This window comes from Branchiostoma belcheri, unplaced genomic scaffold, assembly GCF_001625305.1.
Source record: "Branchiostoma belcheri isolate BF01 breed outbred unplaced genomic scaffold, Haploidv18h27 scaffold1, whole genome shotgun sequence".
In the NCBI taxonomy this organism is placed as follows: Eukaryota; Metazoa; Chordata; class Leptocardii; order Amphioxiformes; family Branchiostomatidae; genus Branchiostoma; species Branchiostoma belcheri.
The window spans coordinates 7,703,015-7,717,866 of NW_017802379.1; the positions used below are offsets into that span (position 1 = coordinate 7,703,015).

Here is a 14,852-nt window from a genome sequence, read left to right on the forward strand (position 1 = left end):
TTTGTTTTTTACCAATCGTGCCAAACGTCGCTACATACAGTGAAACATATGCTTTTTTCAATGATTGATTAGTTTGAAGTGACCTCGATCATTTATGACAATATGGCGGGGCTGTTTACGGAGGGAGTCAGAAAACCACCTGTGGAGGCAATGGCCGTGAGAGGGTTTTTCACGCGCAACTGACCGTGAGCACCCCGTACAGTCCACCAGCCCACCGCGGTAGTTTACGCGAACAACAGAAACACTTTAGTCACACAATAGTAGCTTTACATCCTACCCGGGCCCGGGGAGTAAGGTTACCAGGTGGTGCGTGGAGTTTGCGCGGTGTCGTGTTTGTTAGGGCCGGGTCGCGTGTCGCCTCTGGGGGTCAGTCCAAGCGCCCGTCGTCAAGGAGGTAAGACTGGCGTGGATGGCGTGGTGCCCTCACATGGTTATCTGTCAACAACATCGCTCAGAACGGATTCCTAGCGATTCTAAGGACCACACTGGTGGGAGAAACGTGTGTTAGAGTTGTCAGTTGATGTACGTGACTCGGTAACGTTTTACTAGAGGATGTCGTCATGCAGCGGGAGGTAAACCATCATGGCCTCGGTAGGAGGCGTCGTGATACCCGCCTGGCAGGACCAGAGCTACCGTAACGGGATCGGCATGGGCGAGAGGACAGAATTTCTCGCGGAAACAGGGTACACAGGAGACGTGAAGAAGCCAGAAGAACAGGGAAAAGCGGACAAAACCACACGGAAGACCTCCATGGCTTCAGTAGTAACAAACAGGTGAGTTAGTAAGAAAAAAATGAAAGAATACCTGTTATAAATAGGTGGGTGAATACCTGTGGATAATGTTTCATTGTTTTGGTTTCCGCTGATCTGTATTCTAGAAGTGACCGCTGCGATATTTACTCCAGCATTCAAATGTGGCACGACAACCTGTCTAAAATGGATACAGCATGTTTCTCTTGTTACTACAAAACATACCGCAACAGTAGCTCACAGTCTAGCTGTGCTATTTACGCTGTAACTTAGTAAGACGAAACATTGGACTGGAGGAGGCAATTGTGTACCTGTGTTCCATTAACAAACCAAAACTACCTAATGTAAATTGACATTTGAATTGGGTACTTTGCATAGCCAAAATTAAAGTTGTCTAGTCACAGTACGCAAGAACTGAACAAAAATACATCTCTGATTTTTAGCATGCTAACCGCTGACACTGCTAAATTAAAAAAAATGGAAATGGGAAGGAAGAAAACGTTTCAACCATCCCTCTCAATGTCTGCTTGGACATTGTATTATCGCTACTGACCGAAGGTGGTCTTGTGGTTAGGGTTGTTGGTTCTGGGTTCGAATTCCTGCCAGGCCCCATTGTAGTGTCCTTGGAAAGATACTTAAAAGCTATTTCCTCACTTGACTCCGTCGTAAATGAGTTAGGGGCGTCCTCTCGGATAGGATGTAAAGCCGGAGGTCTCGTGTTTAAGGAGGGTCACAGCCGGCTTGAGCACGTTATAGATCCCGCCACACTTATCGAAAAGAGAAGGGGTCCTTCCCGGTGTGAGTGGTTCAAACATTACAGTCCGGATTTGACATCTTGAACTGATAGTTACCTGTTATGTCAATCCTTCCACAAATGTGGTAGAGCATCATAAATAAAACAAGAGAAGTGACATAACTGGTACAGGCTACGTTTAGAAGGGTCATTTGAACAGTCAAGGAGTATATTCGGGATTCGGCAAATGCACTTTTTAGTGAACCAACTCCCCTGGCATGTTAGCTATCTCGGCAATTTCTACTCTTCCAGCCGCTTCTCGAAGCCTGGTAGAGGCTACGACTTTGTAGCTATATAGCCAGCGTTGTTCGTCTGGTAGGAACTAAGTCAAGTGTGCTAACAGACGTTGTATCAACAACGCGTACAAAGACGAGCACGCGATCTGAGACTACTTGATCAATGCTTCAGTAGCTTGTGACTTATTTTGTCTCAAGTCGCCCTGGCTCATAAACCCACTGACTTATATATCTCACTGGGAACATAACTCATGTCATCTTAAAGAATTGGTTGAGCAAAAAAGAAAATATTATCGCCAATTAAAGATGTACTGATGATATGACATGTGTTATTTAGACAGCACGCCATTGAAAAGTTCTACATGAAAGATAGATGACATGAGAACATTCAAGGATAAAGAGTATGATTGAAGATTCGGTGATATTTAGCCCGTATAGATTTAGGGGAAATCTAAGAAACAATTGCTAGTATCAGCTCACGAATACACATGTACTGTCATGTACTGGTGATATGACATGTGTTGTTTAGACAGCACGCCATTGAAAAGTTCTACATGAAAGATAGATGACATGAGGACATTCAAGGATAAAGAGTATGATTGAAGGTTCGTTGATATTTAGCCCGTATAGAGGGCAAATCTAAGAGACAATTGCTAGTGTCAGCTCACGAATATACATATGTACTGTCTATCTCTGTGTACGTCTAATGCACCCCATAGACACATGTACTGTCTCTGTGTACGTCGACGTCTGTAATGCACCCCATAAACATATGTACTGTCTATCTCTGTGTACGTCTAATGCACCCCATAGACACATGTACTGTCTCTGTGTACGTCTGTAATGCACCCCATAAACATATGTACTGTCTATCTCTGTGTACGTCTGTAATGCACCCCATAGATAATCATAACGCAGTAGCTTCCCAGCACACGGCATTTTGTATCTAATGAAGTCCCAGGCGGCCGATGATCGCCTTATTAACCCGTCCAGTCGCCGTGCTCAATCAGTCCACATGCAGTGTCAGGAGACATCTCGGTACGTGCTTTTGTATTGCTTTGAATCGAATTCGGTCTCATTCGGCAAAAATATAGAAAGAGTTTATTGCAAATACATGTCCGAGAATAAAAGAACTTTATTGCACGACAATTGTACATGATACAATGTATGGCAACGACTATTGAACATAGTACAAAAAAGCCTTTTCTACTTACTAATGATAAGGGACTACGTCTAACGTTATGCTATATTCTGAAACATATATGGTGCTACATAGCTAGCAACGACTATTGAACATAGTGCAAAAAAGCTTTCTGGTGTGCCACACTTCCTGGTGTGTAGTTGAAGGCTCCGCGGTCGCTGCAAATAGTTTTGATTTTGACTGTTAGTCTCTTAGTCGAAAACTGCCTGTACCTGAACCATAGCAATGCGCTAACCGCTAGGCCAAAAGGTCCGTACCCGTCAGAGGAGTCAGTTGTTAGCACTTGAAACCCCACTGTAACATACTGTTTGCTAGTCGCCAAGAGAAGCATCACAAGCCCCTCCCTGGATATGGTACGCACATGTACTAATCGTACATCACGGAAACGTGTGCTCATATATGCAGTACTGTCAGCTGTCAGGCATTGTGGTGACTGGAGTTAGTGTTTCACAAAGCTATTTGTTACTTTAGACACGTATAGTCGTCGAGTTTTGGCAAGTATATGGCCCATATACTCACAACAATAAACAGTAATACTTTCCCCATACCCTACCCAAAGTTGGCAGCATGTCGTCTGTGGTATTTTGAGTAATGTCATTGGATTCATTTCTGTTACACGGTGATTTAAACGTATCGCAGGGTTCTTTATCTTCATAATGTACGTGGGGCCTGTTTAACCTTTGTTTACGTTACTCTAGACACGTTTTCAGACGACACTGGAATAGCCTCCATAGCATGCCAAAAACTGGGGGTTTGTGGGATCTTTGGGAGCTTTTATGTGATATTTGCTGATTGCATATAGACAACATAGCCGGCCTGGTTGAATTACCTCCGTTTTTTTAGAACTAGGATAATCAAAAAAGCAGCCGAAGACCACCAAATCCCCAGTTGTATAAGCCTGCTACGGAGGCTAACACTGGAATTCAACACCTTTCAGATAAACTTTGTACAATGGCGAACCATCAGAACACTCCGTTCAACACCGCTGCTTTTATTGAGTTCAGGAAACATGAGGTCAAACAAGCTATTGTTGTCTATGTCTACATGATGTACAAACTGTACACTGCTACTGATAAGGTTTCCGTTGCTTCATTCTGTCAGAGTCAACGCCCCCTCCCCCCAAAAAATGTGTGTGTGGGGGGGGGGCACTCACCATGCCATTATAAAGGTTACAACCATATGAAAATATTGATAAAACTGTGATTTAGCTTCTTTCACTCTTAAACGGATTAACACAATGTGCGATCGTTTGCATGAACCACGTACACAGTTATTAAGAAGTAGGTATACATATGCTCATATGTACATATTCTTTCTTTTCTTTACACTTTCTTTCTTCCTCCATTTCATTCACAGTTCCCTCTCTTTTTGTGAGTCTCACTGGTACTTTCACGATTTAATTTCTACGCTACACAAATGTGAAGGTCACAAGTAACTCTTCGTCAGGAGTTCCAAAAAGACCACTTTATTTTCTAATTATCTTCCCATTATCGTCTTCTCCCTTGTATAACGGTATTCCCCTTTTTGTGTAATTTTGTTTGGGGTGTAATTACTTGCTAATGGCGTCTACAAAGGAAGTTACAAATTAGTCACGTCGTACTTGGTTGCAGTGATACATTCTACGGTTCCACACAGATTACCATGGTGTGAATGGTCTAAGCCTGGTTCCGTTACCGTTAGAATGGCTTTCCTCTGTGCCGTTGGCTTGACATTGAATGATCAGAATTCCTCTTCTTTTCTAGGCGTCAAAGCGCGTTGCTCAGTACCGGGGTTATGAGGGTGAGTCCGCGGTGGTCTTGCCGGGTGGACAGCCTTTCTGTAACCGTGTTCTGTCCCTGTAGTAGCAACCAGTGCGAATTCCTGCAATCTCCTACCCTCCACAGCATGCCAAAAACTGGGGATTTGGGGGTCATCAGGGTCTTTGGGAGCTTTTATGTGCTATTTTCTGATTAAATATAGACAACAAAGCCGGCCTGGCCACCAAACCCCCAGTTCTATAAGCCTGGTACGGAGGCTAGCAATCTCCAAGCAGATCTTTCAGGCGGTTGCAGCAAAGACACTATTTTTACTATATCAAATTGGCCAGACATGTACAGTATCCATTTGCCAGGCAGTTACCAATTGCTACCCGAATGGCTGGCGTGAAAATATAAAAGGGTACATGTACCAGTACAACAAGAGAGCTCGATAAAAATGCCTACAAACACGACAAAATAAGCCGAAGGCGAAGCCCAAACCTCTGCTTGGCGAGTATGAAAGAAGTGTAAACGGTTGCAGACAATGATTCAAGTTAGAGAACGTTGCGGGCTTTCCTCCCTACATCTACTTGGAGACTGTCAGGTACCCATGGAGGTCTATATCGGATAACTGCTCTTCAGAAAAATATTGGAAAACGATTCTAATGTCCTAGAATGCCAAAATCGATTCCAACGGGAAAGAAGAAAATGTGAAGAAATTATCATGAAGAGTCTATTATTATTCGGCGCCATACGTACTCGGTTTGTTTAGTCATTTGTCACCTTCATGACCACGTAGAAGGCAACTTTTTGCCGAACATTATTCGCACGCTAGCATCAGTTTTTGGGTACCTAGAGGATGTCATCCAAGTAATCAAATCAACATTGCCTATAACCTTTTGAAAAAGGTGGAGATTACCCTCAGCTGTTTTCCGGTGTCGCCAAATGAAGTCTGACAACAGGAGCTAAATTTGGTTCCCGTCTCCTGCTAGCGTGCGTAATCAGTGGACATGTCTCTTTTCATCCATCTTTTGTTGGATACGACCTCGTTAGTCACGTCCTAATTAGGTTTGGATCACGCAGCTCGGAGATGGTTTGTTGCTATGGAGACACTAGAGGGCATAAACAACTGAAATCATGCAGGTGAAGTAGACAGAGAAGAGAATCTAGAGACATGTCGACAAGAGTCTAGGGATCCGGAGAAAGAAAGAAATTTCAAATTAAGATAGAGTTTGATTTGATTTCTATGGTCTACAATACAAATCCATTATAATAACAACTTTATTCGCAAAATCATACCCGAAGGCTAATTGCTTGTACAGTAATGTAAAAACAGTAAAACGGGTCGTTTATGGCAGTCTGTTTTGTTATTCTGGAGGCATTTTTCAATTTCATGGTCACTAACAACAGACCAGTTAGTTGCGCTCCTAGCGGTTGTGTTTAGAACTGCAGCACCTGTTCCTCCCCTGGCAGAAATCTATGACGTTCCCATGACGTCACAGCACAGGCCAATCATCGGGGGGCGGGGCGCCCTCTACCCTCCGTTTAAAAAGCCGCATTAGAATACAGCCCGGCCGCGGCTGCTGAGGTGGAGTTCCTGTTATTTGGGGGCAAGTCTGTCGTCGGAGGCAAGTTTGTGGACATCGCCGAGCCCTTACAAGCCGACTTAAGCCGTCAAAACAAGGACTAAGAGGACTAAGACGGGAATTTCTGCCGGGATCTTCTGGTGGCGGGAAAATCAGTGCAGCAAATCACGGCGTCCTGCTGAGAGGCTGCACGCTGCGCGCAAGTGTTGTACAAGGTCGCTGGAGATAAGACATTGTAGACCGTGTTTTACCCTCTGATTTTGCCCGTATGACCAAATTTCAGTCGTGTTTTTGGTAAGGTGAGGTTCACGGCTGACTAGGCAGCTCGCTGCTAACCCAAGACTCGATACGGACTAGTCGTCACAACAACACAAGTCACAACACGTACGCCACTCTCAACCGCGAGATTCCGTCACATCCTATCGAAAATCTCTCGCAAGAGACGTCTTCACTGCACCGAAAAGATGGAAGGACTTTCTTATCTCGAGGTGCCGTGCGTTTGTAGCAGTCTTCGCGGCTCAAGCATCCTCTAAGAGTCAAGTGTGGGCGACAGGAACAAAGGCTGGAACCACAAGACATCGGTGAGGCCTCTACCGTCTACGAGCACGTCAAAACAAAACCAAAACACAAAACAATAGACTCTTCCAGAAGAAACCAGTTCGTCCCAGTCACTGCTCAAGACATGGAGAGGGGACACCCAACTCCTTAAAGTACTGCCTCCAGTGTCTTGAAGATTGAAGGATCCTCAGAATTAAGTGTTTCAAGGAAGTGAAAGTGAGGGAAGAAGACGCCCTTGAGGAACACAGCACGGCGACTGCCCTCGCAGCATGACTCGGGTGTTGACAGCTGGACATGTGAAGATTTCTCCAACACGCTACCTGTCCGGTTGTCATGGCTACGGAGTCTTTAATGATGGATTCTAGAGGGTGGAACGAGCCTCAGGGGTGTCTGCGCCTGATGGAGACACCGGACGCCATGGACCGGGTGGCCCTGTGGGACACCGGAGACAAACCCTCCCTGGCCTCGGAGCACCCCAGCTTGTGTACCGAAGACCTCGAGTCACCACTCCGGTAACAAATTATAGCCAAACGTTTTGATATTCAGACAAGCTATTCCATGTTTCATCGTGCACAGATTAATACATGGGCACAGCCATCTAACGTTTAAAGCAGATAGAGAGCTTTTTTTTTTAGAAATATCTGGTGGAGTACATGTAAATTGTAAGTGTTTTGGAAATGAACACATGTTTTGGAAATGAAGAGTGACTTGGTTACTCATGGGTGACAGGCATTTTATAATTTTCAGGCAACACTGCTTTACAGGAAATGTTTATATGGATATGAAAACTCAACATTCTAACAAAGGAGAAAATGCAATTTACTCCCAGAAATATGTCTCTGTTTGCGATCACAAATATTACAGACTTACACTATAGAACGAATCTGAGGTACTATCTGGCAATCTCCAAGCAGATGTTAGGGAGGAAGATTGTTATGGTTTTCTCTGTCATCTCAAATTCCTTTGATGTAATAACATCATGTTGACAATCCTATAGAGGTCCAGGGGCATGCTCCCCCGGGATACACTTTCAATCTTGACCCTCTGAAATGCTCCTTCGCTATTTTGACTGAGGGGAACATTTTACTCACCTACAACTCTTCCATATATCTTTTAAAAGTATATGCCAATTTTTGTCTGTCAAAGTCGACGGATTGGGCAAAATTATTGTCCATCGTGAGTGGCAAAGTTCCATCAAATGACAGAAAGATGCTCACAGTCACAGGCTAGAACCAAGACAGTTAACCTCCTTGCTATAACACTGTTCTGCCCTCAAGTTGACTCCAGCAGGAATCTTGAACCTTTGCCTACATGTAGTCCCTACAGCCTCCCAGATACCAGAGGAGCCAGTCAGGAATTCCCCCCATGTGTGTGTTACACTGTTAACATAATGGCCACTTTCAGACCCCAGTAACGTCACCATGGATCTCAGCTGAGAATGTGTGCACTGTCCGACACACGGCCTCCACAACCTCTCCGGGAGAGAGAGATTGTCCTCCGCTTGTCTTTGTGTTAATGGCCATGTTTTCATGCTGTGTACAGTGTGTAGTCCGTCCAGGGCTCAAAATTAACGGTGTCCTGATGGCCACTGACCACTAAAATTTTAGCTGGGACAACTTAAAAGACAATATGGGACATTTTTGGGACAATAGAAAAATAATCAACATCAGAATGTCACCCTTCTTGCGTTTGGCTCCTGAAAAAGCTCCCAAAATTTGCCATTTACTCTGCAATTATAGCGCGCCTGAAAGTCAGAACGTAAGCAAAATAAAGCTGACTTCAAGTTCACTTGCTGAAAAACAGGTTGGGACAGTTCATCCTCACTTCGGGACAATTGAAATTTATTTTTGGGACAGTGCTGGGGACAATAGGAAGAAAAGTTAATTTCGAGGCCTGCACTTGTCATGTATTTTATGTATACCTCCCCTTATTGGGTACTATACAATAGATCGTAAGAGGTAGTTTACTCAGTGTAAGATGTGTGTGTGGCTTCGTAGATTTACGACAGGGAAGGCACAAATGTATTAATCAAGGTATTGTTTGAAACTTTCTATTTTCAGTGTCTAAGACATGGTTGTAAGCTTTCTTAGCATTGTAAGTGTCACCAAGGAGCTTCGAACAAGTTTGAACCTCCTTGGTATCACCATGACAGCACAATCTTAACAAAAGCTGGAAGAATAGAAAGAAAGAAATGACCTACTTTCACTAGTAAAAGCAGAAGACAATTTTTTTAACATCAACAAAAATACTGATATGAAAACTTTTTTATCATTGAGAATTGTTACATGTACCAATTTAAAAACACCCTGTTTTTTGTTTATTTCAATGTGTTTTGCCATTTTCGAAATTGTCCTATCTATCCCTTCCTGCACCAAAACGTTGTCATTCTAGACTCTGCAAATTCTAACACAAGTTGTTTTCTGCATAGTTAATTATAACAACTTTTTGTTGTTTGATCATCGAGAATTGCAACATACACAAGAATTTGAAAACCCCCTGTTTTTTGTTGATTTCTATGTTTTGCCATTTACGAAATTGTCCTCTCTATCCTTTCCTGCATCGTAACATTGTCATTCTTGACTCTGCAAATTCTAACACAAGTTGTTTACTGCATAGCTAATTATAGCAACTTTTTGTTGTTTGCCACAGTTCACTGCCGGGATCCAACGATTCCCTGGTCGACGCGGGCAGCGATGGAGAGGAAGATAGCGTCCGTGTGGTCGTCAGGTAACCATACACACAAACCACCTTCCCTAGAGATGACAATAGTAGCCTGGGTCCCCCGGGGCAACTCTTCTTGATTAATGGCTAAACCTGTAGTGCTGTCACCTGCCTTGCTTGCTAATACACGCACCAGGTGTATTAGCAAGTCGCTGTCACCAAGTACAGTAGGGGCATTGTCATTAGATAGCTTTAAACAATGTCTAGAGTTAGATGTTCAAGGGTTAGGTGTAATAAGTTGATCAGTGTAATGTAGCCACCTGCCGCCGCACCGCGCGCCTGTGAAGCTGGTGTGTTATGCGGTTATACCGGCTATACAGATACAGATACAGCAGGTGGCTTACTGGTCTCAACTAGTCTCAAAACACATGACAGACGCCCAGAATTTAAAGGCGTCCAGTGCAATTTCAGGGTAGCTAAACAATTATACATATTCTGGATGAGAAAACCATTTCTTAGCACATCTTGGACTCATCATTCTATACTTCAAGACCCCCCTCCCCCCTTTTTTTACTGAAAGATACTGACGAGTAAAATGTTGAGATTCCCCCCTCCTTGTTCATGACCCTGTGCTGTCTAGTCAGGGATTGTTTTGAAGAGTCGGCTCTGTCTACTTAGGGATTGTTTTGGTAAGGAAGCCCTGAAGCAATGTCAAGGACAGTAGAGTCGCTTCACTCACCTTCCCCATCCCACATATATCACCAAGAAATGTAGCACCTAGAATGAAAGTTCATCTGAGTTGGTAATTTACATGTATAGGAAAAATTAAACTTTTCTCCAGCTCAAAGAAATTAGTCTCATCACCTTTCTGACCTAAAATTATGGTGAGTCTGATTAATAATTTCTATCAGTTGGAGACTGAACAGTTTAATTTTTCGTATATCAATTATGCTTAGGCCTAAGAAAATTAATGTTGTGTTTTCAGTTTCAGTACTGAGAAAACTAGGGTCGGTAGGTAGCACTAGATCATTTAAAAATTTTTTTTTCTTCTAGATTTCGGCTATTATATAATAAAATGATCCAACAGGTTAAGTTTAACAATGCTTTGGGACTGTGAAGGACCTGTCCACCTGTTCACTTGTGGACAAATATTTCACATGAAGAAAAAATTGCTTCTGAAAAAGTGTTAAATGACATTTCAGATAGATAGAGGGTTTGAAATTCAGATTGAAAATTTTATTACCTTATAATGTACCAGTGGCTGATTATAAGAAAAAGTCTAGAGTTGGCAGGGTTTTTTGCTAACTAGCAGCTAAGGTTTGTCAGGAAACCAGAAACACAACATTTTTCCCTTGGCCAAGTACCTGTCATTACCACTACCCATGTCTGATTTATGCCAAGACAAAAAGGGCTTTGACATACAAGGTTCAGTATCAGTGACTTTCAGAACATTGTTCTCCAGCCTCAAAGACACTAGCTACTTGAGTTCCTTGTCCGAAGCCTACAACGTTTCATAAATACCTGTTATATAAAGTCTACTGGCTTCTATTTTAAGGAAAGGGATAAGGGAAAAGGCCAGGCTATTGCAGTTCACCATCATATTCATAATCCAGCAAAATGTCATGGTTCTCTTATTGGTGGCTGGCTCAGACACTGTCTCAATCTGGACACATACTACAGTTTGATACTGTAACACTTTAGCCTAAAGTTTAGGTGAAAAATAAATCTACTGGTAAATTTCATAGCAAGGAAACTTCTAAAACTGATTCAGCTTTATTCATATTGGCTTGACATGTCAAATAAAATTTGGACATGAAGTGTACCAATATTTACATTGTCAATTCAATTAATACATAAACTACCCAGAGCACATAATACAGCAAAGTATAAAGGGATAATAAAAAAAAAATTGTACTCATTCAATGATTGTATAGAGTTCAGCAATACTTAATGTCATGGTGGACAAGTTTATGCAGCATTTGCACAATATTAGAATATAATAAATAATACTGAATCTGCAAAATAGTTAAAACACCCCAGGTTCCATGATAGCCAACAATTTAGCTTCCAAGAATTAAATGGATCCATTTTCGATGTAATATTAACTAGAACTATCTGCTGAATCATAGGTTTTACACAGATAAATTATGACTACCACCAAAATGATTCTTCAGCCTGTCATTGGCTATCGACATCAAAAAGGGATTTCTTTGATGATCAATCCATCTAAGGCTGTAAATCTTAGCCCTTAATTGTGTCATTTTCAAAAGATCTGAGCTTAATTGTTTTGGCATCAAACGTTTGTGATTCAAAGGAGTTCATTGACATCAATTGAGTATTGACACGACTGTTTGTACTATAATGTTTTTTACTACCCACTTCTATACACTTAAGAAAATCATGCCCAATTGTCTGACTTGAAAGAAATATGTCGCATTGACAATAACACATGATTTGATTGAAAGGTAGACACGCAATTTGTGTTACTTGTTATTGACGTGTGTAGCAACGAAAAACGCCATAATGATTGTGACTTATCCGCCAATTATTTGGATGTGTTCAACCTTGGAAAGGCTAGACTTAACTAGGTGCTGATGGTAGCCAAATTGGCAAATTGAAGGAAAAGTAATATGTCTGTCAACAGCAGTTCACCTCACTACTGGTAATGGTATACATTGATTAGTCTCACGTATAACATGTTGCCTATTTTTACCTTCGCCAAGAAGGTTATGTTTTCAGGGGCGTTCGTGTATGTATGTGTGTGTGTGTGTGTCTGTCTGTCAACACGATAACTTAAGAAGGCCTTGATGGATTGTCTTGATACTTGGTAGGTGGGTAGATCTTGATGAGACCTCAAAGTGATTAGATTTTGGACCCCCTAGCGGCTTGTTATGGTACTGCAGCTGAACTTCCGGTTTTGATATCTCATGATCTAGACATGCTATGGTGATGAAATTTAGATGGTAGGTAGCTCTTGTGCTGGGGAAGAAGTGACGTGAGTTTAGGCCCCCTAGCGGCTTGCTCTGGAACTGCAGGGATAAATTATTGAAAATATTCAAAAGGGGATAACTCAAGAACCGGTTGACGGATCGTCGTGATTTTTGGTATGTAGGTAGCTTACGTGATGCTTAATATAATTAAGTGACAACTATGCAAATATTGATGTAATTTGCATAATTTATGGAGAAATTCTATAAATCAGCTGCATTCAATAATAGGACAATTAAAGCTTGTGACATTGGTAATTGACAACGAGAGAAACACAGGAAGATATTGATTATGTTGATAATGACTTAATTTGCATAATTAATGAGAAAATTTTATAATTATGTAATGATAACTGCCTGGAATTTCATACTTGTGGTATTTGAAAGTTAAATTGAGGTGAACATCATTAAACATAATTTATTCAAATCAGGACCTCATTTGCATAACTTATTAGGAAATGCTAGAATGCATTGTTTGTTAATATAAGACTGTTTTTTTGGTTGAGATTATTATAAAATGATATAATTCATGAAAATTAGGTTCCTATTTCTTAAATCAGGGGGGAATAATCTAATCTATAATTTGTCAGTCATAAAGATTAACATCATTTGGCGAAGGTATGAGATCGGGGAACTCTAGTTTTGCCATATATTTGTCTTCCTGTCAACCTAGATACGTCATAGAGAGAGATATCTATTTATCTTTATTTTGCCTAATTGTGTCAATAGATTTGTCCTAAAACAGCTGGCAACAAAAGGAGCCTTGATTTGCATTGTATTGGATAAATGTATTATAATAGACATGTACTGGAATATCCAATATCTCCAATTTAAACTGCTGAGCCGTGCCCAAATGTCCCTGATTCTGGGTCAGCTGTATAGCCTGGTATATCCAGGGATTTTGCCCTTAGTACCTGGGATTATATATGAATGGTTGAAGAACTAGGCTTCACAAGATATCATGATGCAACCTCTGGGAAAAGATTATAATTGAATTATCTTCAGGAATATCTCAGTTTCTCTAGGCCGAAAATTTATTGTATTTTTTTTTGGAGGGGAGGGGTAGTCAATGATCTTAATTTTTCAGTACTAATAACATAATGTACTCCACGTTTGAATATACACATTTTATCATAAAAATATATAATGACAGGAGTCTAAATCCCTCTTACTATAAAATTGCAGCATTATGTAACCCAACACCAGTTACCATGGTGAGAGACAGGCTGGTCATTGACGAGGTCAGAGATCAGTGTTTGGAATGGAAGAAGAAGAGGAAACAGAGCAAAAACAATATGTTTTCCTTCGGTAAACATAAATATCAATATAAATATTGCAAAATGATCAAGCTCTAACTGATACTGTCACACTGATAATATTGTATGCTCCTCAACAGGTTCAAAAGTTCTAATTAAAGTGATTTGGTTTTAAAAGTTGTTGGAAATTTAGCTAGGTAAGCTACGTGTCAACCTACATGTATTCCCCCCTTTTAAACTGAATACGTGGATGGTTTGAATTTCAAAAGTTAAGCTGGAGGGATAAGAATGAGCAAATATGGGGGTACTAATACTACTTTTTTTCTGAAGGTTAATGACACAAAGGTCAAGTCACAAAAAAATTACTTAAGTAAAGTAAACATGATCGACACATAAGTGTTAGTTAAAGGTCATCCAGTATGTGGTAATGATGTCGGTTATTATTTGTAAGCATGGCAGGCACTGTGTAGCCAATACTTCTGAACCATTTGAAAGGACCCTCTGGGCTGTATTAGTCCATTCATAGGGCTGACAGCATCAGATGATCAATGGCAATCAGGCAAGGCCTCTGCCCTGGATCAATAGTTTCAGGAAAGGTTTGGGCTAGCCTCCGTAGCAGGCTTATGGAACTGGGGGTTTGATGGTCTTCGGCTGTTTTCTGATTAGCCCAGCTCTAAAAAACGGGGGTAATTCAACCTGGCCGGCTATGTTGTGTATATGCAATCAGAAAATAGCACATAAAAACTCCCAAAGACCCCCCAAACCCCCAGTTTTTGGCATGCTATGGAGGCTAGGTTTGGGCCTCTCTCTTCTCTTGTCCATTCCCTCAGGAGGTGGTGCTTTGTTCTCAGGTTGTTGGTCATAAATCTTGAGGGTTTCGGAGGCTCGCCAGGGTTGTTCTGAGGTGCAGCGTTTGTTTTGTGGTTAGGACAGAACGCGATGGGCCCTTCCGCAGAAACAAAGGTAGCATGTTTCTACTCGGCACAGTGGAGTTCCAATCATGTAGAGAATGTAATGTGCTTACCAAGGCCTGAACTATGTCATTAGGCTCCTTTGCAGGCGTTCCGGGAGTGGTCAGCATTTCTTTGG

At 41.6% G+C, this 14,852-nt stretch overlaps 1 protein-coding gene across 3 annotated transcripts in view; it reads left to right on the forward strand.

Moving 5' to 3' along the window:
- The first annotated feature begins 278 nt into the window (after positions 1-278).
- The window catches only part of LOC109466414 (kinesin-like protein KIF12), a 48,217-nt gene continuing 33,643 nt past the window's right edge, over positions 279-14,852 (forward strand). The window contains exons 1-2 of one of the 3 annotated variants that reach the window (XM_019764131.1): positions 279-773; positions 9,509-9,586. In XM_019764131.1, coding sequence (XP_019619690.1) covers positions 583-773; positions 9,509-9,586 — 269 coding nt within the window. In that variant the 5' untranslated portion in view covers positions 279-582. Of the gene's footprint in view, positions 774-6,051; positions 7,372-9,508; positions 9,587-14,852 lie in introns of those variants that run through there. The other 2 variants (XM_019764146.1, XM_019764138.1) reach the window with 2 other exon arrangements.